The sequence below is a fragment of the Pseudopodoces humilis genome, chromosome 5 (genome assembly GCF_049639895.1).
Source record: "Pseudopodoces humilis isolate 2021_Gansu_Grassland_sample_001 chromosome 5, ASM4963989v1, whole genome shotgun sequence".
Taxonomy (NCBI): domain Eukaryota; kingdom Metazoa; phylum Chordata; class Aves; order Passeriformes; family Paridae; genus Pseudopodoces; species Pseudopodoces humilis.
Genome location: NC_142204.1, coordinates 6,963,122 through 6,989,257, shown reverse-complemented (window position 1 = coordinate 6,989,257; position 26,136 = coordinate 6,963,122). Strand labels below are relative to the sequence as shown.

General features: G+C 40.7%; 1 protein-coding gene across 2 annotated transcripts in view; it reads left to right on the top strand.

Moving 5' to 3' along the window:
• Positions 1-26,136, top strand: part of PHF21B (PHD finger protein 21B) — a 175,977-nt gene that overhangs the window by 38,316 nt on the left and 111,525 nt on the right. The window contains exon 4 of one of the 2 annotated variants that reach the window (XM_088055481.1): positions 21,000-21,023. The exons of the other annotated variant lie outside the window; for it this stretch is intronic. Coding sequence (XP_087911607.1) covers positions 21,000-21,023 — 24 coding nt within the window. The remainder of the gene's footprint in view (positions 1-20,999; positions 21,024-26,136) is intronic. 2 annotated transcript variants of the gene reach the window in all.

Sequence of the window (26,136 nt, the reverse complement as noted above, 5' to 3'; positions counted from 1 at the left end):
CTCCTTGTCCTGCCAGGACCAAAGTGGCACAGTGGTGGCACAGGGATGCTCATTAGGACAACATCATTCAGAGCCTGCTTTAAGCATTGGTCAGCCCTGAAGTGGTCAGGTAGTTGAACTGTATGACTGTGAAAGGTTCCTTTCAACCAAAAAAATTCTATTCTATTCTATTCTATTCTATTCTATTCTATTCTATTCTATTCTATTCTATTCTATTCTATTCTATTCTATTCTATTCTATTCCATTCCATTCCATTCCATTCCATTCCATTCCATTCCATTCGTATTGTTGAATAACCTGTTACTCTGTGGAATGCAGAGTAAGAGAAGATGCTGATTTCACATACATCATGACTAAAGGGGTCATGCTCAAATTTTGTGAACAAAGCTCATGTTAATTTTCTGCTTAAACATGAAGACAAATGTGTATTGTATATATGTGAAAGGTGGGGCTCTCCAGTGGCTCTTGTGGTTCAAAGAATACCCACAAGCAAAACACTGTACAGCCAAACACTGTCTAACTTCCATTTTCTCATCAGTAACTGTGGGCAAATCATTACATGTCTCTGGCCCCCATGTCCCCATCTGCTGCTGAGGATAGTGCAGCTCTGCTTTAATGTGGTAGTGTGCAAATGCTTTGAGATGCTTGCGTAGGAAAGGCTTCCACACAAGTTGTTATAGCATGCTCCACTTTCCTTTTAGACATGGAAGATGCCTAGTGTATCACAAGTTTTTGTGGGCACACCTTTTCTGTAGGTAGTCAATTCCATCTCTTATACAAAAGAAGAGAAATAAAGGCTGAAGAACATGTTATGGCTGGGAATCTATTGATTGAAAGGGGAGCTAAGTCAGAGCACTTATGCTTTTATTAATGATCCTGACAGTTCAGTATGAATGGAGAATGGCTTGTAATTAGGTTTGCAACCGTTATTGATTGTTGTCATTTTCAGTATCGATTATCTCACTACTTAGGAAAAAAACAGCCTGGAAGCTCCTCAGGAATGCTGAGCAGAGCCTCTGGCCTGCCTTTCTGCTTCTGCAGGGAAAATCAAGCAGCTTCTTGTGATGAAATAGAGCCCTGCCCTGGGTAGGTTGGGCTTTTAGTTCAGTGTTGCTGGCTGTGCTCTCCACCTCCTTCATGGCATCTGAGTTCATTGGCTGTCTTTCCAGAAAGGATACACCCATTTCTTTTCTGAACTACTACCCAGTATAAATTCCTGAAAGACATGGGGCTAAATCCCTGTCTTAGATGGAGAGCCAAGATTAATGGTTGTTATTTGTCAGCTGATAACCACTGAAAAGGAAATGTACTTGTCATTCACCCCTACAATCAATGTTGTATAAAGCCATGCATATAATGACTTGGAGCAAATGAGAATATCATGTTATGAGCTAACAGAATTGAAATACAAAATACACAGAACTCCTTTGAAAAGTGTGATTTCGACAGCTGGCAGTACTGATTGCTCAATGTATCTGTAAGATCAAGGCTGTTTACAAAGAGATTGGGGAGCAAAGGAAAGGTGTGTTTTAAAAACAGCAGCGAAGTCCGAGCCACTCTTCAGTTGTGGTGACATGTCTCGTAAAGGAATTTTGTGGGTAGCTGTTTCAGAGAAGAAAACCCGTGTGATTTGTGTTTGCTGAGGTCACTGCACCTCCATCAGCAGCCTGGGAGAGCAAAGCTGCTGGGAGCAGTGGCTTTGGAGGTTTTGAGGGCATTCCAGTGACTGGGCAGTATTGTTCCTTTGTCTCATGCATTCAAAACAACAATAAGATTTCTGGAGAAGAAGAAAATTCCTCGGATGCCTGGGATTTTTTCAGAGCCTTTTGCAACAAGGGCATTTTGCTGAAGTGGTGCTGAGTATTGAATTTTTGTCTAATGGAAGTTTCCTTGAATCCAAGAAGATAAAGTGTTTCCAGAAAATAACAAGAGAGAAAAAAGCAAGCTGTTTTTTCCCCTTGGTCAACTTCTGCTAGATCTTAAGGTTTTGGTTTTTCCACCATTTCTGTTTTGATTAGTATGGAACATCTCATTCCACAGTGTATTTTTTTTTTTTTTTTTAAGAACAAAGACCCTCTCTGACCTGGATTTGGATGCATCTGTGACAGCTGACTTCACTGGCTGCCAGCTGAGCATAGTGCATTAAATTGATGAAATAATAATGACGTACCATGCCTGAACTTGCTTTGACGACCACTTGAAGCAGAAGCCAGAGTAAATCAGGCCAGTGCTGCAGCATCCCAGTGGTCACAGTCCATCCACTGACTTGGTGCATGGAAGATACCAACTTCCCAATCACATCCCCACAGGCTTGCTTCATTCCCATCTAATACTCTCCTTCCTTTAATTAATAGGCAAATTTAAAGAATCTCTAACTCTTTTTTAAAGAACAACATTTTTATACATCCTCTTAACTGCCCAGAGCATTGGGATTATTAAAACTGAGTTTTCTTTTTCTGAACTGTCTCAGTGGAGATACAGGCTAGGGTAGAGCTGCTAAATAGATTCACTGGCAGAGCAATCTATCTGCCCTGGCAGTTTTTTAGTCTGATTACTGGGGCATGTTCCTTCCAGGAGCCCAAACCTGCATGTCCTTAACTTCCAAACTGCATTTTCATTGATAATTCAGCCTCCAGCCCTGCAATTTTTACATGGGGAAAATCTCAGCAAACTTTGTATCAAGACTCAGCCTTTTTGTGTGCATTCATAAAGATTAGTGGAACATACCAGTGGTTGGTTTTTGTAATGGCTTGATGAGGGGAATTGATTTGGAGGGAGTTTTGTATGGCTTAATTAATATTACACATTGGTTTAATGTTGTGAAAGGGGACTTCAAGAAGATAAACAGTTTGCCTCCAAAGTCCCCCTTTGCTTTGAAAATTGGGGTTCTGTTTTCAGGACCAGTGTGGAAAGAGTAAGTACAGGATGTGGAGGAAGAAATGGTTTTCTGAGGTCTTTGTTAGAATTTCAGGCTGTTTGTCTTTTGTTTTTGATTCCTCCCTCCTCCCACCCTCCTGCTCAGACATGACAAAATATATCAATTAACTGCAGCAAAGAGATCAAAGCAGTTCTTACTTTGCAAAAAGGAATATTTATGCTCAAATAGTGTCTTTTCAAGCTGATTGTTTCTTATTAAAAGTACTACAATGTCTTGTTTTCTTATCTTTTAAGAAAATACTTAATCTCACCTACTGATGATAATTAAATGAGCAAATAAAGTTAAAAAAGAGAGTATTTTTTTTTTCAACACAAGACAGTAAATAGAGTAAGACAACTATATACACGTATCACTAATAATTACTACTATTGGGTATGCAGTTTATTCCAAGCAGACTGATAGTAGAAGGACTTGAGCAGATACACTGGAGACCTTGATACTTTATCATGATGGTCAACTGCTGCAGGAGTTTTTGTAAACTGTAAGGAATCTTGCACACATTGTGAGGTGTAGTATTCCAGGAGCTGACAATCACATAGAAGCCCATTTGATTTGCTTGAGATAGTTTTGGGATCAATAACCTTGACTTTACAAATTCTGTTCCACAGAATATTATTTTCCCTTAGTCATCCCACATGAAAGTAACCTCTTAAATGTCAAGAAAATACTACCAGAGGCTGAGAGATGAGGACTTTGCTGTGAGTTTCAATTGTGCAGTGTTTTGCTGTTAACTGATTTTACCTTCCACTCTAACTAGGGTTTGTGCTTGTAGACCTGCAGCTGGAATGCTTTAAATCTTCTGTTTCCAATTGCTTATGGAAAATGCTGTTTAAGCAGTAGAATATGGGGTGGGAACCAGGACTCTTGGATTCTTCCTGCAGCCTTGTGTGTTTTTCACTGTGGTCATTATCTGATTCTTGGAGAAGGTATTCTCTTAATCTTCAGCAAGGAGTTACATATGGCTTTGACTGCATCATTCTGTTTATTGGCATTTTTAAAGAAGGATCCCAAGTGCTGAAAGCACTAATTTATGTATCTGAGAGATCAAAGATATGAGAAGGAAGGGGTTCCCTAGAACAGGGTGTCACAGTAGTTAGTGTTTTCTGCATTTTCTGCCTCCCAAAACTGAGGTGTGCTACTCCACTCAGTAGATGTCTTGGTAATGGCACTCAGGTAGTCACATCAGCAGCTTGGAAGTTGTGGCTTGTCTGGCACAAATGTGGTAAGCTGTGTTGGCTGTGATGCTTGGGCAAATAAAAGTCCAGCTGTAACTGTAATAACTGAATAACTTCTGGACATTCAAGACCTCAAAGTCACCTGTCAAAGGTCAGTGCAGATCTTCAGGAGCTCTTCAGTGGCATCAGCAATTATAAATACATACCAGCATGGTTCAATGAACTTTAACAATTAGGAGTTGGCTCTGTCTTTTTTTGCAGTTTGCCACATACCATATGTGACCTCTTCAATGCTTAAGCACAATTTTGATAGGAATGAAACACAACAGAATTCATTTCATAACAGAATGCATTGTTCTGGTTTTAATTTTATTAAATTAGGAATGGCCCTGTTGACAACAGTAATTTTACCCATGCAAACCAAATGCTAGGGGAGAAAATTTATGTCAGCAGTCTCAGAATTCCTTCTTGAGCTGTGTAAGTCCTCAAAAATTGACATAACTGACACATAGGTAGGTATTACTCAAATTATTTCAAAGTGATTGAATGTTTAGAGTCAAGACTTTGCTTGCCCTTTTTCTTATATCATGATCTTTTGGAACTGCAGTGTCACTATCTGCCAGAATTGTCATGTCTTCACGTGGCTTTAGTGCTGTGTTCCAGTGTCCAGCAGCATTATGACAGCATGTCAGCAACTGGAAATTGATTTGTCAGTGCTTGAACTGAGTGAAATAGAAGCAAATGGTAGGAAGAGTATTATTGACTTTAAATTGATTTCCTATTGGTCTTGTTTATTAGTGTATAAGGATGAATGAGGTATTCACCATAACCACGCAGCTTTCAGTTAACAGTATTTGTTTTGCAAATGTAATCATATATTACAAAGAAATACCTGTGTTACTCCATTACTTTTAGTTTCATACACATCCTGTAAAAATGCCAACAGCATCCTAATAGGGACTAGGTCCCATCTGGCATCAAGTCTTGCCCTTCACAAAAACTCATCAGCCTGTGCAACCTACCTGCTAGGACATCCCTTATCAGAGCATCTTGCTTATTTATTATTCTCCACTCAGCACTGTGGTTCTCTGAGAGCACAGAATGAAGTCAGAGGATTTTGAAATGCTGCCTCAAGACTGGCTGATTTACTGTCAAGCTAAGGAATTGTGACAAAAATGTAGGTCACTTTGACACTCCGCTTCTCCCTGGCTTTCAGGCTGTGGTGCAAGTTCCAGCAGCCTCCAGGCCACTGTCCCAGCTGGAAACTGAAAGAGGCACAGACTCTGCCTTGCTGAGTGTGTGTATGAAACAGAACTGTGATGAAGTGCATTTTTCAAAACACAAAATAAGTTAATATTTGGTGGAAATATCACAGGACCAATAGCACTTTCCATGTTTTCAGCTCTGAGAACTCTGATTTAAATCAGCTGAAATAGAACTTTCAGATTTGGAAAAAGAGAGAGTTTGGAAGGGAAAGGCTGGTACAGTTTTGACAATGGCCTTAGCATGGAGTTGAGCTTTATCTCTTACAAAAAAGGATTGGATAGATAAGTAGGTGATAGGGGAGCAGAGGTAAAAAGATGGTGTGGGAACCAGCAAAGTATAAACACCTCTGCATTGGAGAGGATACTCAATGCTCAAGGAAGCTCATGTCTCACCTTCTGATGGTATGAAGTTATCTGTCTGAAACTGAGGACCATAGAAAGCCAGTTTTTGAAGTTCCTATTTAGTGTTCATGCTATATTTTTGAGTAATGGAGAATCAGGGAAAGCAACAAAATGTCTTTAAACCCCTTCCGTGGTACTTGAAGCGATTCTTCCCTGCTTTCCTTCATATTAAGCAAGGATGTGCCTCTCCAGTGGCTGAACAGGTTCTAAAAATGTACAGCCTGTCTTAGAATGCCAGAAGGATGACAAAAGTACAGAGAAGCAGATAGGAAAACTTTAGTCAGATTGAAATAACACAGGACAGAGAAGGGGCTTGGGAGGGGGGGAAGAAAAGGAAAACACCTACTAAAATTGTACCTTAAATGTGAGGAAATGGTGCTTATATGAAGTGACAAGGGATCCATATCCACAAGTTACAATAATGCAGTTTTTAAATTGAATTTTTGTGGCAGACCAGCTGAATAAAATTGCGAAGCTGTGCTTCAGTTGTGTAGTAAGTGGTGCATGTGGTGTGAAAGACAAGCTGCAGTGTGATAACAGACTATCTCCTCCATGCACAAAGAGTTCTGTATTCTGATAAACTCAACAGCAGGTGCTGGTAAATATTGGTCCAAGCTACTTGATCATTAGAATTTAATGTGTTGGTTCATCATATTGAGTTTAGTCATTCTTTCTACTGAATTTATTGGTTTATTTTTGGAGACACTCCTATGGAATTACTATCCTGTGTCCTATTGGCATGAGTTGTAGAATTACTGAGGATTCTGATGAAATGTAAAGGCATGACCAGGAGGTTGGTGTTGGTCAGAGTAGAATCAGAATCAGCTTTTGCTTCTCTCTGGACTTTCAGGGTCAGTTCCAGAAGTGAGCATCTCTAATCAGAGTTTTTGGCAGGACTTGGAACAGAACAAACTCTGCCATGGTTCATTGATCACCCCAAATTCATTTGGAGAAATTTTGGCTTGTGTTTGTCACAGGGGTGGCTCCCCCATGGCTCCCCTCACAACCCCACTTTCCCCCCCATTCTGTGGCAGAGCTCCCCAGCTACAAAGGGGCAGCATGACCTCAAGATCAGCTGCTGGAGTGACTGGGCAGTGGTGCTGCTGGGGTTCTTGTTGTGTACACCCAAAGCACTGCCTTTCATTTTCAGGTATTTGCCCCATGGTTTTTCCTACTATTGTTTACAGACTTCAACAAGACCTTCTGGGGTTTTTTTTAAAATTTGCTTTTTAATTTTGTTTTTATTGTAAGGTCTCTTGTTTGTTGAAGTGAATTGGTGGGAAAGTCACATTTAATTTGGACATGGCTGTATGTCCAGCAAGTGTTCTGTCCTGGGCTGATGTGAACTCAGACATCCTATTATTGCAATTCCAAGAGTTGCTTGGGAAGATACTCCAAGTTGTCCCACTATGTTTTGGGTGGTTTCATGGTTTATGGTTACAGTGGCAGTGGTGAGTTGATCACTGGGGACTGGATCAAGGGTCTTAAAGATCCCTTCCAACCTTGATGATTCTGTGATTCTCTGTTGACAAACACGGATTAGAATGAGATGAAACAAATATTTTACTCTTGTGCTTTAACCCAAGTATCATGCCCAGACCAAAACCCTTATTTAAAGTGCTGGGACTCTGAGGCTTTTATTATTGGCAGCCATCATGATTTTATCACAGATCTTACAGTGGTGAATACTTTTCAGATTAAGGCTTAGTTCTTGTCAGCAAGTGTTAAACTTTCATTTTAAACAAAGGAAAGTTTTTAGCTCGTCTGATGGTAGAGAGTAGCTCAAAACCACAAAACTAAAGGAATTCCTTTATAGAAGCCGTCCTGCAAGTATTTTGCTCACATGTTAATAGTTTTCAACCTTATTTCTGTTCCTGTGTGTGTGAGAAAGGGCTTGGTCTTGTATTTCTGAATGTTTGGATCTGCCATTGTTTTTTATATACCACTGCAAGACTGTAATCTGAGGTTTTTAGGCTTTTAACTCTCAATAAAATCAAAGAGAGGACAAGCATCTTTCAAAATTTGACCTCTATCTTCATACCAGCTTGTGCCTTCACAGCCCATGTGATGATTCCTTTGAAAGCAGTATAAAGGGAAAGATTCTTTTGAAGGAAAAGAAAAGTTTCTAAAATCCCTGAAAGAATTTAAAATCATCTATGTTGTCTATTTTGAAAGCTTCCCTGAAGTGGAAGTAAGTTAGTGAGAAGACATGAACAGAAGGTTTTTATTTTCAAATTGCCATCACAGCCATAGCAATTTACTACATCCAGCTTGCTATTTGTGCCTGTGATGTTTGGAGAAATAAACTCCTTTTAAGATGTAATTTCCAGGGTATTCTTTGTAGTATCTGCAGTGATTCTAGCTCTGGAAATGCTAGGAAATATTGGAAAGTCAAGGTTAGGCATTCTTTCTGGTGCCAGTCAGGTGGGAACTCTGTCAGAGTTCATCATGTCCCTGCCAAGTTGGTAGTTTTTATTCTGGCCATGGTAACTTGAAACAGTATTAAGGACAAAATTTTTCAATCCTCACTTCCTGCTGGTGCTGACTTCTTAAACACAAAACTACTTATAAGAATTTGAGAGTGGAGTGGCCCATAACAGGTACAGGGAAAAGGCATTAGATCAGGGCAGGGAAACAGGGAAACTCCACTTAACCTCCCATAGTTTGTGGCTCAGGGATTTCCTGATCCAGAGGTGGTCTTTCTTTAACCTCTTTGTACTAGTCCTGTGCAATGCCTTTATTTAAAATTCAAGTAATCATTTGCCTACTTGGACTTGAAATAATTTTGGAGGCATATTTATATTGAAGACCAGGGATAACTCAGAATATATTTCTAAGTGGGAATCACCACAGGTAGCATATTGAGTTGTGCTCAGAAACATGAACCTGTATCTGCTGCCTTCATTCTAGTATTACACTTGAGGGGAGAAAGTGAGATGAAGAAATCAAACCCCACAGCCAATTAATGAAACAAAAGGAGTGGGCTGTGGATTTACAGCCAGATATTTGAGCCAAAGCACTCTATACTCAAAGCTCAGTTTTTCTAAGCAGCTCAGTGCCCACAGCCTTTTTAAAAATCTGCCTTTGACCCTTAGTGAGGGGTTTCTGAAGGCTTAGCCTGTAGTTTTGCAGGCTGAGGAGCCCTGGAAGATGCTTAGGAGTAATTTCTTGTGCTCTTTAGCCCCTTCCAATGTTCCCCTGTTGTTGTGATGTGAGTGGGTGGCAGAGTGGGGCAGAGTAGGGGGAGGGAGTTGAAGGCAGATGGAGTAAAGGGATTGACCCACACGGGGCATGGGACCTCTCAGTGGGTGAGAGGGTTACTGCTGCTGCTTTCCCAGCCCGCATGCTTTTCCCAACCAGAGGCACACTGTTCCTTCTTGGAGACCTGTGCTCTCCTCACAGTGGGACTTTTCTTCTTATCTGTTGCTAGAAGCTTGGAAGAGCTGGCTGACACATTACAGCTCACCATCCTCAAAGCACTCTTTTGCCCAACTATTTTCACCTCTCCTACACTTCTGTGCAAGGTTTATGGACTTGCTGAAGGATTTTCCAACCATGTGCAAAGCATGGGTGCATCTTGGAGCAGTTTGAGGTGACAGAATGGCCAGAGATACAGTGAATGTCAGCATACAGGCAACCCATGGGCCAGCACCAGATCAGGCTGGAAATGTACACATGAGAAATGTAGAGAAAAACCTTATTAAATCCTCACTTGACCTACAGATCCCTGGAGCAGCACTTCTATCCAGCCATGCAGGTGTGGTGCCCCTCCTCCTGCTTCTTCCCTTGGCCATGATCAGATGAATAGAGGAGTGGGGCTTTCCTGGGTCACCCGAGGTGCTCGGGGAGCAGGGCTGGTGCATTGTGATTTACTGCTGCCATAGATCAGCAGCAAAGGGGAGGCTGAGATTTGATTCTCTTCCAACACTGATGCTGAGGAGTATCCACGGTGCTTGGGGCAAAGATCCAATCTGGCTTTCCATTGTTAGAGCTGGGGTTTCCACATGGGATCATTAACACACGCATAGATGTAAACAACAAACCCAGGATTTATAGGGACTCACATTCAAAGTGCAGGTAAATAAAAATTGATCTCTTAGCAGAAATTAGGCTCTTCAGCTATGGGCACAATCTTATTTTCAAATAGCTACAAATATGAAATTACTCAACTCATTAATTGACTGTTCAGCTTTATGAGGATAAGCATATGGCTACAAATTCTCTTTCTCCCTTATTCTGCAGTACCGCCTCCCTTCCCCCCACCCCACTCCGCCCCCTTTGTGTTTAGACCTGGAAATTCAATGCACCATAAAAACTATTAGAATTCTCTGGTGTTGTGAAGCATAAAATCTTTGTAGTATCAAGCTTGTTATTCTACTTGTCAATTTAATAAAGATCAGAAATACTTTTGGTCTGGTTCAAAAATTTGAAGAGCGGAATTTCTAAATGAAGACTAGAAAAGTTTTTTGTTTGGCACAAATGCCTATGATAGGACCAACGGGTTGAAGGGATTGTGATGGAAAATGGAGACAAAATTTCAGAGATATTTTTGTTAAGTGTGCCTGTTTTTCAACCAGATCTTTACAAATTAACAGATAGCAAAGTATGGTAACTGTGTGCTCTGCAATGGCATACGCAACACATGGATTTTCAAATAAGTATATGCAAAAACATGATTAACAAAGCAGATTGTTACCCAAATTAATCTGAAAGCAGATTTTTCACTAAACCACTTATGGGAAACAAAAGTGCTTTTCATAAACTTTCTGTATCCACTGTGTAATTGCATGTGTTGTACTGTTGTCTTGGGGCTGAGCTGTTTCTGGCTGTGCAAGTGGGTAGAGGGGACACTTTTTTGTGTGCTCACATCTGTGTTTGGAGTCTGTGTCTGGAGTCAGTGGGGAGCAAGGAGGGAGGGATGTGCAGGGCACAGGAGGAGCCCTAAGCAAGGCAATGGAGGAACAGCTCTGCTGCATTTTTTTGCAGGCAGAAATTCCCAGCAAACTAAGGAGTGGAAGGAGCCATCCAGAAGCATACCCCTACAAAGCTGCCTTGGTCCCAAACCACAGATGATCTTCTGTAGCTTTACAGGGGGAGAAGGGCTGAAGTCTTTGTGCTTACCTGCTGACGTTCCAACTTTCAGTGGGTGCTTGCTTGCCTCCTGCTCTCCTGCAAATTCTTCCTCACTCATCTCCTGGGGATGAGACTTCAATGCCAACCTTTATACAACCAAATATTCCTTTGAGCTGTATGTCAATTAAGGCAGAATTGGACCCCAGTTCCCTCTCAGCATGAGAGGGGATGAGAGCTAGTTGAATACTCAGCCTAGTGGTGCCTTTTCTTTCTAATTTCTGACTTTTAAGTGAAAGCTGAGCTGTCTGTGGCAGGACCGTAATGAGGTCTCCTATATTTCAGTAACTGCTGGTATATGGAGAAGCCCCATTTTTCAGGAGGAAAGGGTTTCAATGTAAAGTCTCTCATCAGGGAGTTGAAGTGCATATATTTGTTCAAATCAAACAGTGATAACAAAAAGCAGAAGATTGTAGCATGATCATTAAAAGGGAGCAATAGCATTGCTGCTTGTTTTCTCCTCTAGAAACAGGGCAAAAATTATTTGCCTTCAGTTGATGAACTCTTGTGTGGTAAAAAAGGCAGAAATTAATGTCACCAAAATGTTTCTAGTTGGCCCTCCTCTACCTGTGTAATGCCTTTTATGTAAGTAAGCCAGCAAGGTCAAAGAAGTGGGAATTAACCCTCATTGCCCTGGACTATCACTGGTTTATCAGGTTCTCCCAAATCCAAATGTTCTGTACCACTAGCTAGGCAGTTCATGCTCCTGGGGGAATAGAGGTGTCTCAATTGCCTTACTGGTTCTCCTTTTGTGTGTCTTCACTGATAGTGAGCACCCAGGAAAGCAGGGAAAAGGAACTGGTCCCTGGTGTTCAAAATACACACTGTGAGAGTGACATATGACTTAAAGCTGCATGGACATTTTGCCTAATGAAGGAGCCCCATGTCTTCCAAAGAGTCATAAAAACTGATAAATACCAGTATTTCTGTCACTAGATGATATCGTAACTGGAGCTAAATCACCACCTGCAATGAGTAAATTAAATATTGACTATTTCATTGACTGTTAGATTTAATATGAAGCAATCATGCAGGAGGTATAACGACACAGAAGATGAGTGACTGTTTAATCTTGTCATCCCCATTAAGTGTTGAATAATGAGAAAAATATCCGCTTGACGGAATAAGGGAGTTGACTTCATCTTGGGTTTCCATGTCAGGACTTCTATTTCATAAATTTATAACAAAGCTGTTGGGAACAGCTGTTGTTGCAGGCTTACCTCCCTGGTAACATGGCAGGATTTGGGTTCCTCAGTAGTCTGGCTACATGGCATCCAACCTGACTCTTTCCAGCAGAAATATTTGTATGAGCTAGCCAAGGGAATCTGTGCTTTGTCAGGAGCCTGTGCTCTGCCACAGGACAGCTGTGCCCAGAGGCCAGGTGGAGCTCCCATAAACCATATTGTCTTTCAAGCTTAGCTTAGAAAGTAATAGTCCCTGATGGTTTTCTCTGGGATAGTATGTTTGACAGCTCAGAAAGGTCTTCTTCCTTTTTGCTTCCTACTTTGCCCAACCCCATTAAAACCCTCACCTCCTTGGCAGAAATCTTTGTTGGTTCTTGGGAAGTAGTCTCTTGTTTAAAAAGGAAAAGGCCTAGTTCCCATGGAGTTCTGAGCCTTTCATCTTCCAGTGAAATCAGTGGCATTTTAGGTGCTCAGCACTATTTAGCATCCAAACAAGTCATGTTCACAATCGTTTCCCAGCTTTTGCTCTTTCAGAATTGTTGGATTTCTAAGGAACAGCAAAGGACATTCTTTACAAACAGTAGGCATTTGGTCTTATACTATGTTTAAAGCCCAGAGATCAGACAGAATTTTTTTTAAAATTTTTTTTTTTAATTGAACTTATTTTTAAAAATCTTATCATCCTTCTACTTGAATGGATATTTCTGGGGCGTGGAACAGACAAAGGTTCTTGTTTGCACAATGCTGACATTCTTCTCCCTTGCATTCACATTTCTTCATGAGATAGATTGTCTCTCAGCACTGCATCCAAACTAGCAGCTCTCTGTAGGTGAATGCATCATTATTTGTGTGATGAAGTCTGCTGTATATAGTTGTATTGAAAAGGCATCTGTCATGTACAGGCAAGCACAGAAAGAACTGTTTAAAGGCAAACATAACCATTTTATGCCTTCTGGGTTTTGAGCTTGGCTGCAGTATTTGTTTTCTCCTGCAAGTAAGATTTTCAGTTCTAGGTGGTCAACTCCTGATGTCTCTTTGCACGCTTCTGTAGCAGTCCAATCTTCAGCTACACAGAAAAGATTGGGATGAATTCAATACAGTAAGTGAGATCCCTGTGCTAAACAACCTATGGTCTGGCCTTGAATGTAATTACAGGCAGTCTCCCTTGCTATACACTATCCAGAGGATTTTAAGGCTAAGCCATTAGTCTGTAGTATCTCTGCTGTATGTGCTCTCAATCCATGAGAAATGACAGTGAAAGTAAAAGGCAGCTGGCTCTTGAGTGAACAGTGACACTGATATGCCTTGGAGTCAGCATTGCATTAAACTTGGTTGCCACCAGCCCTGGCTCCTACCTTTATTTTTGTTTTGTTTTTTGTGAAGGAATAGCTGCAGAATGATCTTTCATCTTCTATTCATATATCCAACAAAGTGATCTGATATGAATAGTTCTCTACTTTGCTCTTTTGAGAATAGGATCACCTGTGGGTGAGAGAGGTGAAAACAAGTTCTATGCTGGGGTTTGCAGTCTGACTGTAGCTGCTCCCACCTGCCATCCCAACCTCTGTAAGAGGCAAGGAGGCTCCTCCAGCCCCACTGCAGCACAGAAGCAGTGCAGAAGGCTGATTTGTACAGTTTGCTGGTGGCAGACAGCGAGGTGCCCACTGCCACCAACATGTCCTCAAGTGGCTGGACCTGCTGGACTGAGCACAAGTAGGTTGCTGCAATGAAAGCAGCTGTCTTGATCTTGTGCTCATGGTGTCCTGTGCATGGTGTCTCCCAAGCAGGGAGTTCAACCTTGCAGAGACCCAAAGCTGTTTCACATAAGGCTCAGGCCAGGCAGGTCTGGTGCTGTGTTGGCACATTTTTCCAGAGGTCATGTCTGCATCTGAGCTTCCAATTTTGCTCTTTCCTGTGGCACCAAGTCTGGCCTTCAGGATGGCTTTGGGAAGTGTTTTGTAACTGTGGCTCTTTACTTTACTTTAGGGATAGTCCTTCGTGTACCACCCTGGCAGCAACTTCAGGAGAATTGTGCCTGGTTTAGACAATGTTAAGGACTTCAAATTCAGGCCTTTTACATCCTCTTTAGGTTGAAATTTACACTTTAGGTGGTGGAGGAGGTGGCAAGCAGTGATTATTTACCTGTGCTGGGCACTGCTGAAGCCACACTGCAAACCCTGTGTTCAGGAGCTGGAGAGTGTCCAGAGAAGGGAATGGAGCTGGGGAAGGGTTTTGAGCACCAGGAACAACTGAGGGAGCTGGATGGGGCTCAGCCTGGAGAAAAGAGGTTCTAGGAGGACCTTCTGGCTCTCCACAGCTCCCAGCCAGGTGGGGGTCAGGGACAAGACACAGGGTGAAAGGAAATGGCCTCAAGTTGTGCCAGGGGAGGTTCAGGTTGGACATCAGGAGGAGCTTCTTTATGAAAAGGATTGTTGGGCATTGGCAGGGACTGCCCAGGGAGGTGGAGGAGTCCCCATCCCTAGAGGTGTCCAAGGAATGCCTGGATGTGGTACTCAGTGCTCTGGTCTGGTAGGGATCGGTCACAGGCTGGACTTGGTGTTCTTGGAGGTATTTTCCAACACATATAGTTCTGTGATTATATGATTCTATGACATGCTGCTAGTTAAAACTGAAATATTAAACAGTATCTCCTTATGTCAATTAAACTAATATGCTCATCATGGAGGTACTGTGCTGTAAAGTTTTGCATATTCCATTGAGTGCATAGAAGTGTCCAGTGTGGGAACCCCATCCCAGTCTACGAGCAAAAGGTGCCAAATGAAGTCTGTACTTCTGCTTTCCCTGGCTTTGCTCACCCAGGTGGGTTATGAAATATGGAATGTGAATCTGAGGTCTTCAAATAACTGTCACCCATGTGGTGCACTTTCTGTACAGCTGCTCCTGGCAAATGTTTAATAAGCCTAGAGAGAAAAAAAGTTTGAAAAGACCAGTAGATTAAAGGTCCAGTAAATAATTTGCTAATTAAATTAATTATGTTTGCAAAGGTAGGCATTAGAAATGACAGCTCCAGTTGAAATGGAACTTAGTGACAACTGCAGGAATAAAATAGAAAGACAGAAAGCTCACAAGTGTAACAGGTAAATAATTAATTCATGCATCTATGAAAAGATGGTTCAGACTGTCCCCCTACCCCATATTTAGCAGCTCTAAGTGAATCTTCTGCATGTTGGACTTTGGAGTTTTACCACAATGCCACAACTTAGATTTTTTTTCAACATGATAATCGAGCTTCTGTAGAGAAAATGGTAGCTTGAAAATTGAGTGGCTACAAAAAGAATATGCTAATCATACCTGTGGTAATCTAGAATATGCCTTCCTTGTGTAGAACAGGTAATAGAATGAAAGAAGTAAATACTATGAAAGAAGTAAAGCAATTTCAAAAGCAGCCATTCTGATACTTAGTGATGCCTGGGAATGAAAAGATCTACTGTTAAAGCAATTCAGCTACTGGCTGACAAGACAAAGTGGGTCCCTGTCAAATCTCTGTTTGCAGTGTAAGGACTGTGCAGGCCTTGATTTGGAGCACCAAATTGAAAAACTTTGAAAGTGTAGATTTCTGCATGTTGCTACAAGAGGTTTATTTTTATTGGTCCATTTGCAATCTTGGATAAAAATTGTCCCCATTTTAAAGAAAGCAGGGTTGGGCCTTCTGGTTACTGCAGTCTATGAGTGTGAGGGTAGCCACAGGTCAGCTAAAGAGCTGTGCCCTGACAATTGCACCTGAAGCTCGCTTGCTACCTGATGACTCATGATAGTGAAGCCAGAGACAAAACAAACATACCTAGTGCATGGCTAGTGCATCTTTATCTTTTGTCTTCTTTCCCTTCTGTACTTCACAGCTTAATCCTGATATTTATTATTATACAACTGAGGCCCAAACCCACTGTTTGTGGCATAATCTGAACTCTGTTGTATCTCAAAAGTCAGTGGCTTTGTCTGGATAAATGCCCACGATCTTTTTAAAGTTTCATTTGATAATGATCCCTCAGTTAAGTCAACCTAATGATATTTGTTTCATATGTCTTTATTACAGGCCTGAAATCCACTACTCAGTTTGAATTTAAGATAGAATTTGAAGGCTGGAAGTGGACTGACATAGTGAATCAGGTTGAGCTCTGGCCTCCTGCACACGCTCAATTTCACTCTTTCCTTATTTATCTGAAATGCCTTTGAAATCCTTGAGAATTTGTTTGGGTGCAAATTGAGAAGGAAATAACAGACTGAGGACTTTGGGGAACAAGTTCAGTAAAAGATTTACTCAATGACTGAGTAAAGATTTTAAAATTTTGTCTTGCCCAGAAAAGAGCTTCTGTCTGGGAAAAGTATCAACAAACAAAATTACCCATCAGTAAGACTGATCTTTTCTGGATTACATTGCTCCAAATTGTTCAGCAATTCCCAGGGAGAAGATCTCCATTTGAGAAACATTCCCTCCAGAAACCATTCAGGGGTTTTAATTGCATTAAATGAAATTCACTGTGGCTGCATTATGTTTCAAGACAGCTGATAAATTAATAAATTAGATCAGCTAAAAGGAAATGAAAGTGAATATGGGAAAAAAACACTAAAAATATGAACTTACCATACAATTAGAACACAATGAAATACAGTTACTGTCTTAATTTGCATAAAGTAAGACTGCTGAGTTTTGTCATTAGTCTGAAATACATGGATTGTGGTGAAATATATGGAAGATGATGACAAACACCTTCAAGCCCTGGTTGCAGCTGATTTCAAATGGCCACAGCTGAGAAGCAGGAGAATTTCTGTCAGGATGAAAGAACCTCAGTTCAGAGTGCATCAATAGCCAAATAAGCCAAAACTTTGGGTCCTGCTCTTCAGTGAGCACAGTCTCTCTCTTTCAGCTCTGGCTGCAGGATAAGATGTTTACACCTCCAAACATTGCCTTAGAGACTGAACAACTTCCTAAAAATCACTTGGCTTGACAGTGTTCCCCATACCTTATTGTCCCACCTATCATGAAGAGACCTAAACATTTTGGGGCTTCAGCAGATAAAAAACTTCTTATGGGTTTCAAATTGAAAACACATTTCAGAAGTATGATTTCCAGAGCCTGGTTGCTGGTGCAACCAGGGAACAGTGAATTTGGGCCAATTGCTTGGGAATTAGAGCTAGAGCCCAATCAGAAGTTATTTAGCAGATATAGGAATTCTTTAGTGGGACTGATGTTTGCTTAGATGGTAGAAGGTGAGAATAAACAATCCTTGCTGACCGTGACATTTAAACAATCCTTGCTGACCGTGACATTTTTGAACCTCAGACCCTTTTCTATCTTGTGACTTCTTAGAAGTATGAGTTTATAGGATACAAGATTTTTTGTTTCAGTAGGATGGACATCTGCATGTTTGAGAGGAAGGCTGGAATGGTACAAGTATTGATCTGCTGGAAGGCAGGAAGACTCTGCAGAGGGATCTGGACAGGCTGGATGGATGGGCTGAGGTTCAACAAGGCCAATGTCAGGTCCTGCCCTTAGGTCACACCAACCCCCTGCAGCTCCTGGCTGGAGGATGAGCAGTTGGAAATCTGGGAAAGGCCCTGGAGGCACTGGTGACAACAGCTGGACATGAGCCCAGGTGTGTCCAGGTGGGCAAGAGAGCAGTAGCAACCTGGGCTATCTGAGCCATGGTGTGGCCACAGGACCAGGGCAGTGACTGCCCCCTGTGCTGGGCACTGGTGAAGCCACACCTTGGATGCTGTGTCCAGTTCTGGAGCTGGGGCATGTCCAGAGAAAGGCAACGATGCTGGGGAAGGGCCTAGAGAGCAAATCATGTGAGGAACAGCTGTGGGGGCTCAGCCTGGAGAAAAGGAGGCTCAGGGGGACCTTCTGGCTCTCTAAAACTCCCTGACAGGAAGGTGCAGCTAGGTGGGGGTCAGGCTCTGCTGCCAGGAAACAAGGGACAGGACAAGAAGAAATGTCCTCAAGCTGTGCCAGAGGAGGCTTAGATTGGATATTAGGAGAAATCTCTTAATGGAGAGGCTTGTCAAGCATTTAACAGGCTACCCAGGACAGTGGTGGGGCCACCATCCCAGTAGGTACATATAACTGTGGAGGTGGCACTTGGGGACATGGTTTGGTGGTGAACATGGCATTGTTTGATAAACAGTTGGACTCAATGATCTTAGAGGTCTCTTCCAACATAATCAATTCTGTGATTCTGAGTGGCAGCCAAGACCAGACAGCATAGGACTAAATATACTAAACAATCTGTGAGAAGGGCAGCAGAACCTATAGCCAGCTTTTGAAAAAGCTGAGGATACACAGCCAACAAATGGAATACTTCAAATCGATAGCCTTCCTTTACACAGCTCTTTTACAAATCCTACCTTTATTGATGATAGAGAATGAAGAGAAAACCATTTGTCTTTGAGGTAAAGGTGTAACTGGCTCTCGGTCCGTTCCAAACATTTTAAAGCTGCAGTATAATGATACAGTCCTTAAAAATGATGCTGAAAATGCCAAAGATGACCAAATTCCACAGCAAGCATCCTATTCAGAAAAGACACTGAAATATTCCCAGGAGACCTATTCAAGAAGGTGAATATTCCGACTCCTTTCAGACATTCCTGGCAGGAAGTAATAACTTTAGACCTAAGCAGGTTTTAAGATTTTAACTGTAACTGTTGAAGCTGTTTTAAGGAAATCTTATCTGTAAATAGAAAAAAATAAGGACCGAGTGGCTTTGTAATCTTGGAGCTCTGCAATAAATAATATTTATATAATAAATGATATTTATTAAATAAACCAGGATTCTATTTTAAAATCATGAACCACATCCTGATTTGGTGTAAATTATGTAATTCTTTTTGAGTGAGTGGAATTACACTGATTAATATCATCTGAAGTCTTGTCTTCCTGTTTCTCAGAGGGGATAGATTTTTTTTTTTTAATTCTGTAACAATTTTTGCATTTTGATAATTGGCCAGATCTGATCTTAGACAACAAATACGTGTTTCTTCAAAATCATGAATGAAACTGCTAGTGTCAAGAAAGAAAATATCAAACAAATTCACCAAAGAGAGGAAGGAGAAATAGATAATTATAATATTTGATTTTGGTCATTGTCAGTCTTCTTTCCTTGGTAGTAAATAGCTGGAATCAGACATTCAGAAATGATGACTTTGGATTAATCTTTCTTTTATTATCTTCACACAGGGTATTTTGTTCAATGTGGATGACTGTTGAAAACTTTTTTGTGTTGGGTTTGTTGTTTGTTTGAGATTTTTTTGTTTGTTTGTTTGTTTTGCCATGAAGTTGTATTCTATTTGTAATAATAGTGAGAATAAAATGACAATTGGAGATATCAAAACTGATGATTTTTGAAGGATAGAAGGTGTTTCCATACCTGAGCTAGGAGTGAGCAGACAGCACAACTGAGTCGTGAGGCTCAGATTAAAATCTTAGTCATGGTTTGAGTGGTAGTTACCAGAATGGTGATGTGTCAGGAGCATAAAACCCTAAAATTGTGTGTACTGAATAGCTGTCATGATAAATGATGCCTCAGGATAGAAATGCAAATAAAGAAATACTTGAAGTACAGGTGCTTGTGGATTGGATATTCAGGACTGGCTTCTCAGCTCTGTTACTCTGGAGTAAGATGATAGGACACACAATTCAAATCACTGGCATTGTGCAGGCATGGAGCTGGTGTGTTTGGGGTGGGAGCCAGTGCCCTGTGCTCTCAGAAGGGCTGCCAGCTGCTAAGGTAAGTCCACGTGCTATAAAACACTGATAATTTCCAATCTGGTACCCATAAAATGCCTCAATTGTTGTCATTGACTTCAGTGGAGAATGAGTGCTCAGGATACAACACAAGAGGCTTGATCTGTGCCTCCACTGGCCTGGCTTATGCTTATCTTATGCTTAAGCATCTGATCCTGCTCTCCCTGTCTGCATTCCTGGAATCATTACTGCAACTGTTATTGTGTGAAAAGGCTGCAGGATGAGCCCCCATCTCCTCCAGTTGCTAATTTTTAAAATATGCTGGAGGAAAAATAATGTGACTAATTAATTCTCCTTTTTTTCCCTTGCAGTTCTTTAATTGTAAGGTCAGTTCTCTAATGAGCATTTCCATTGAGAATTACTCAAAATCCAGCCCAACAGTTTTTCTCCACTATAAGATTCCTCTTAGATGAAACATTAGAAACAATTAAACTGTTTAAAAAGCTAATAAAGACCACTCTGAAATGGGAAAAGGAAAGCCATGCTCATTTATTGAACTGTTCAGAAAGAATTGTTCTTATAGTATCTTCCACTGCATCCTTTAATATTAATGTAATTAAGAGCAGAGTTTTGAAACAGTACATTCTTGTAATGTTGTTCAATGAGATTTTTTTGTCTTTTACTTCCCTTCATGCATTTTATCCTTCTGCAACCCAGAGGATGAATTCTCAAGCTGGACAGCTCTAGAAGGAATGAAGTGAAGAGGAAGGGGAAGCATCTGGGGGAAAAGGCAAATTGCTGGTTGTGTTGCTGCTGCAGCAGAGCCCAGGTAGCAGGTGGGAATTTGCTGCCTGGGCATTTCTCCACCAGAACAAGGCCAGGCTGTTCTGTTAAGGGGGTGCCTTCTTGACCCCCTCATCTTCCTCATGGCTGCACATGCGTACAAATACAGGTGTAGGTAGGTACAGGGATTTTCTCCTTCATTCCACTCTCTCCTTAGGGATAACTGGAGGATGAGTCAGAGAAAGGAACAGCTGGAAGGTTCTACAGGTGGTTTTAGGGAGGGGTCACTAAGGGGGCTGTGTATGCCCTTGCTCACAAAACGGCAGCCTGCAAAGGGATTTGCCAGATACATTCTGGCAGATGGACTTCTGCTCCCAGTTACCAAGGACAGATGCAACTCTACACAACAAATCCACAAGCATTTGTCATTTAGGAACTGCACTGTGCTCATAATCAAATAGAAAAGTCCTCTAAATGCCTGCATCCTCCTTGTCCTCATGCAGATAGAACTCTGAATTTCATCTGTGTTGCCTGGAACTTCTTAAAAGACAAATGCATTTAAAGGTGCAAAATGTCAATTCTCCCACAGCAGGAGTTTTAACTGGGTTCTTTAAAGACACATTTGGAGCATGGCTTTCCGTTGACTCAGAAGAGCTTATTCTGGAATACTACAGACTGAAACTCTTGCTGATCTTAAACTGTAAAACTTCTTAGAGGTAGTCAAGGACTATATGGGTATATTTTCATAGCCCTGGGTCTAAGTATGGTGCCAGGGGAGTGATTTATGGCTGAAATGCTTAAGGTTTTGGGCTCTAAGCAAGCTGAATGTGCATTGCATGTGCAGTAATACCAAACTTATTTGTGTATCCATCAGGTTCTTCTTATAATTGAAGTCAGCAAAAGCAGCCCTACCTGCTAATCTTAGACTTGCAGTACAACTGCAGCAGGCAGTACCTTGAAATGTGAAAACAGTAGTTTGTTCACTTACTGCTAATGTTGGCACCTGTGTTGAAGTCTGCTGTGTATTTAGGATCCACTTGTTATCATTTTCTTTTTTTTTTATTGAAAGTTGACATTTCCCCACTCATTCAGTAGCTATCAGGAAACTTTGCCAGACTACCTGGGAAGCTCAAAGCCGAGTTGGTTTAAGGAAATATTCATTTATAGCCTCAAAACAAGTGCTTATTTTGCAAGGATTAATATCTCTTTGTAATCCTCAGTTCGGAAAGCCTTGGAGTAAGACTGAAATTTAGAGAAAGGGTATTTCTTAATCAAAATGAATTACATATTCCGTGTACTAAATGCTGTGAAAAGAAATGTAAACTTAGTGTAATTCCCAAGTAAGTTAAAGTCATCATGACAATCATGGAGAAGTTTCTGTGGCTTCGATGTTTCACATATGGATTGCAGGCTGGTCTTCAAAGGAACAAGAATTAAGCAGCATAAATAAACTTCATTGTCTTTTTCTGATGAGGACACTGCATTTTTGTGTAGGAATCCTTTTAATCTCTTCAGCTGCTCTTCCTAAGACAAGGTGTTTACAGAGAAGTGAGAGTTTTGTGTGCTGGTGGGGACCTATGTGTCCTCCTTGACCAGCCTCTCAAGAGCATGGAATTAATTCTTGTCCTTGGTCAAGAGTGAAAACAATAGTTGTAAAACCAGCAGCATTGTTTTGTTGTTAAATTCAGGCCACTGAAATGTTAAGCCTATCTGGAAATAGTCTTGGCCACCACATGAGAATATGATGACACAAATTAAATATGAGCCTCCTCAGTGTGACTGTACACTGAGTGTACGTCCCATTCTGCTGAATTCCACAGGCCAAATGCAATTTTTTGTTCATAGATCAAAATTCAGAAATTTCTGTCTATTAGGACAAGGAGAGGAAAACCAGAGAAGTAAATAACCATGGTACTTACTATTGATATTAGAGTTCCTTTCATCCTCAACATACTTTATAAACTTTAAGTAATTAATCAGGTCCTTGAAAAGCAGCAAGACAGCAGAGAATGTTAAGCATTTGAGACACAAACTCTGCAGCTCCTGGGATTAAAGCTGGGAGGTGTGGGGGTCGGAGGGAACAGCCTTGGGACCTGTCTTGCACTGGAAGGAATCTTGGGGAAGATACAGTGCCTGAGAGAAGGGAGAAGAGAGGCTGGTGGAGAGAGGGAATGTTGTGACTGATGGGAAGAGCTGTTCGTCTCTAAGACTGTCCTAGAGATTGTTGAGGAAGACTTGCATTTTCTGAATATGGCAGTCAAAAAATTTTCCCACAAGAGAGGTGAGAACCTTGAGCAAGGAACAAGACCCACTTCTCTCTCTGAACCCAGAGTCATTGTGTGTGCTCACAACTCCTTCTACCTCCCTCCCCAGGACACAGAGCAGTACTCTAATCTCTCCATGAAAAGACACATCTGTGCAGGCTACTCAAGTGACATTTATACTGCAGTGGCCTCTGATCATCACTGTTCAGTGACTTCCTGTGTATTATGGAGAAAGAGGTACAAAATTAGTTTTTCAGCAATTGCTTCCAATTTCCTGGTAAGAAATTATTTGAAGGCCTGGAGACAGTGGAGCAGTGTTTCACAGAAATGTCTTCCTACTCATAGATGACATCATGATTACATCCCAGTGACCAAAAGAAAAGAAAAGAAAAGGGATTTCTAATCTGGCTATTTTCTGATATCCTCCAGATCAAAAAGCATTTTCTTCAAACTTGGGTCACTCTTATTAAGGGGACTGCCTTCATGTCAGGAAACTTGAGTTCTGCCTTTTGCCTGGGAATTAACACTGGAAACTTTTGAATATCATTCAGTTTACATGCATCTTCAACCACTACTCAGATGCCTTTAGCTTGTTTTGGATGATTAGGATGGGAATAATCTCAATCTTTTATCCCCACAAAATTTACCGATCTGTAGGTTTTATACTGAAAATAAAGGACTAATTTCTTAGCATGCCTATTGACATAAGTAAGCACTAAATTTTTCAGGCACCTAAAAACCTAAAATAGAAGAAAGGGATAAAAAAGTTTTCAAATGGAAAGTGAAGGTTTTTGTTTCCATCTGTGTTGCAATACAAGTAAAAATTAGCAATAATCACAATATCCCCAAGGTGTTTAAATATATTTACATTTTAACATTTTCACACTATGACTGTAGTGCAACAATGACATTTCATCACTAATGGCATAACAGCTGCCTGGGGAAAACTATCATGTAAACAAAACACTGTTTGTTAGCTTTATTGTTTCATGTGTGCTGTTCATTAACAAATGAAAACTTTATTCAAACTAATTACTTCTTTACTTTCTGGGAGCAGTAATATTGACAATTAGTGTTGGATTTTGCAGTTTGCACTTGTCTCTGTAGCCTGGCCTACACACAAATAGTACTGGTTGAAATAAATTGGATTCTAAATAAATTTAATAAACTCATTGCAATCCTGTTGTGCAGACATTCTTTTAACTGAATGAAGCTAAGACAATATTAGCTATTTTTAAACCAATCTATTTGTTTGGAAGATTGAAGCTTTGTTTTGAAGCTTTGGAAGAAGCTTGGAAGCTACTCAAATTTTAACTAAATTGAATTAGAAACCGATTTAGTTAAATAGGTGTCATTTGTGTGTATGTAGACCAGACTAACATTCATCATAAATTACTGAAAGTATCTGTTGATCTAGTCAGTATGCATTATCAAATATTCATGATTGTGAGGATAAACCATAATCAGAGGCAAGAATTACAGGTGAGAAGTTTCTGTGACATAATTGATCAAAAGAGAATAAACAGGGCACTGCCAGGCATAAATTCGTGTACAAGTGGAGTTGTACTGATTTATTCCAGGTGAGGGCAGTCACAAGGGGCTAATCTAAGTATCCCTAAATGCTGATAATGTGATTCTGTTCTCTGATAGTATGTCTGACTTTGTACAAATCAGATCTTATACCCTTACTTTGTCATGGCTACAGGAGTGTCTATTACATCCGAGGATACAAAGAGCAAGTACAAGAGATCTGTTTCTTGTGCTTGATTTTGAGGTGTTCATGCCAAAATATGCTGAAGGGGAAGTGAGTCCTTAGGTCTCCAGAAATTCAGTGTGTTGTGGAATAAGGACTTTAAAATTAAAATTGTAAAGTTCTATGCTTTATGCCATCTGGAGAGACAGTGGGAGATTCTCCACCATACATACGAACCTGGTCGAGACAGGGTACAGGTTTAAATGGACATTGATCCCACAAGATGGTTCCACATGATTCCCCACCCATTCTCTGCCTTCTTGCACTTCATATTATAGTTAGTTTTTGGTGGTGCCCCATTTCCTGGTGGTCACAGGCAGGGGTCTTTGTGATGAAGTAAGAAGTCTTCCTCAATGTTCACTGGTTGACCCCATCTCTGGGCAGGCTCAGTGGAGGTTTGGCTTTCTCCCAGGTCAGTTTGCCCTGGCCAAAACCCGGAGACTGGTTCTTGCTGGCTTCTTAAGCCATAGGTTCTGCTTTATCGGGATTTTACAATACCTAAGCCTTGCTTTACTGGGTTGTCACAATGTGCATCTTATCTTTATGGCCTTTACCTAGCAACTAAATTCTGATGTGTTCTGTTACAAGTTATTTCTACCTTTAAAATAAGCTATATTTCTGTTTCACTCCACCTGCTGAAGTACTTTATGTGCTTCTAAAATTCTGAATTTTCTTTAGCATATATGTTTCCCATATCATCAGTGTTCAAATAGAATCTCATTATACAAGCAGTCTGGCAGCAATGTTTTACATCATCAGCCAATGAAGAGCAGGGTCAGATAGCTATTGTTCAGTAGCCATCACTCAAAAGTAGAAATTATACAGCAGGATATGAAAGCCTCCTTTCCAAACCTTAATTTCATAGAAAGATGAATACCTTACCAGACACTTCATAGCATTCTCTGTTTTTCTAGATTAAAACAGTTATTGACCCTTATTTTATTTGATAACAAAAAATGTGAATCTACATGCCAGTAGTCTGAAATAAGAAGACAGTAATACTTTCCTTATGAAAGTGATGCAATTAATGCAATTGAAGTAGCCTTATTTCTGTCACTTAGGAAAACAATTTACAAATAACTGAGATCTGTACTGATTTCATTATGGAGCATGTGTTTGGTTATAACACAAGTGGACCTGGCTGCAATAGTATGATCAATATTTATAAGTCCAGTCATTCAGACCAAGGCAAGTTCTCAATGGCAGTCAGGAGTTTTTAATTTAAAAAAGAGTAGAGTGATCAGAAATCATTAGATTCATGTTTGCTACAGCCTTTGTCTTTAAGAATGTGTACAGAATCCTGACTATCATTGATACCACAGCTGAGCTCTACCCCACTTTCTGCATGTTAGGGCCTTAGTTTATTGTGATACTTGAGCAAGGCTTACTATGGACAAAAAAAGGTTTTATAGCACAGCCTTGAGTTTGAGTCCAGTGCAAATATGGACCTGATGGGGTCACCCAGGATGTTAAGTGTTTAAGTTAAGTTTAAATTAAGTTTTAAGTAACTTCTTATGGCCTTGCTAACAGCAAAACAGA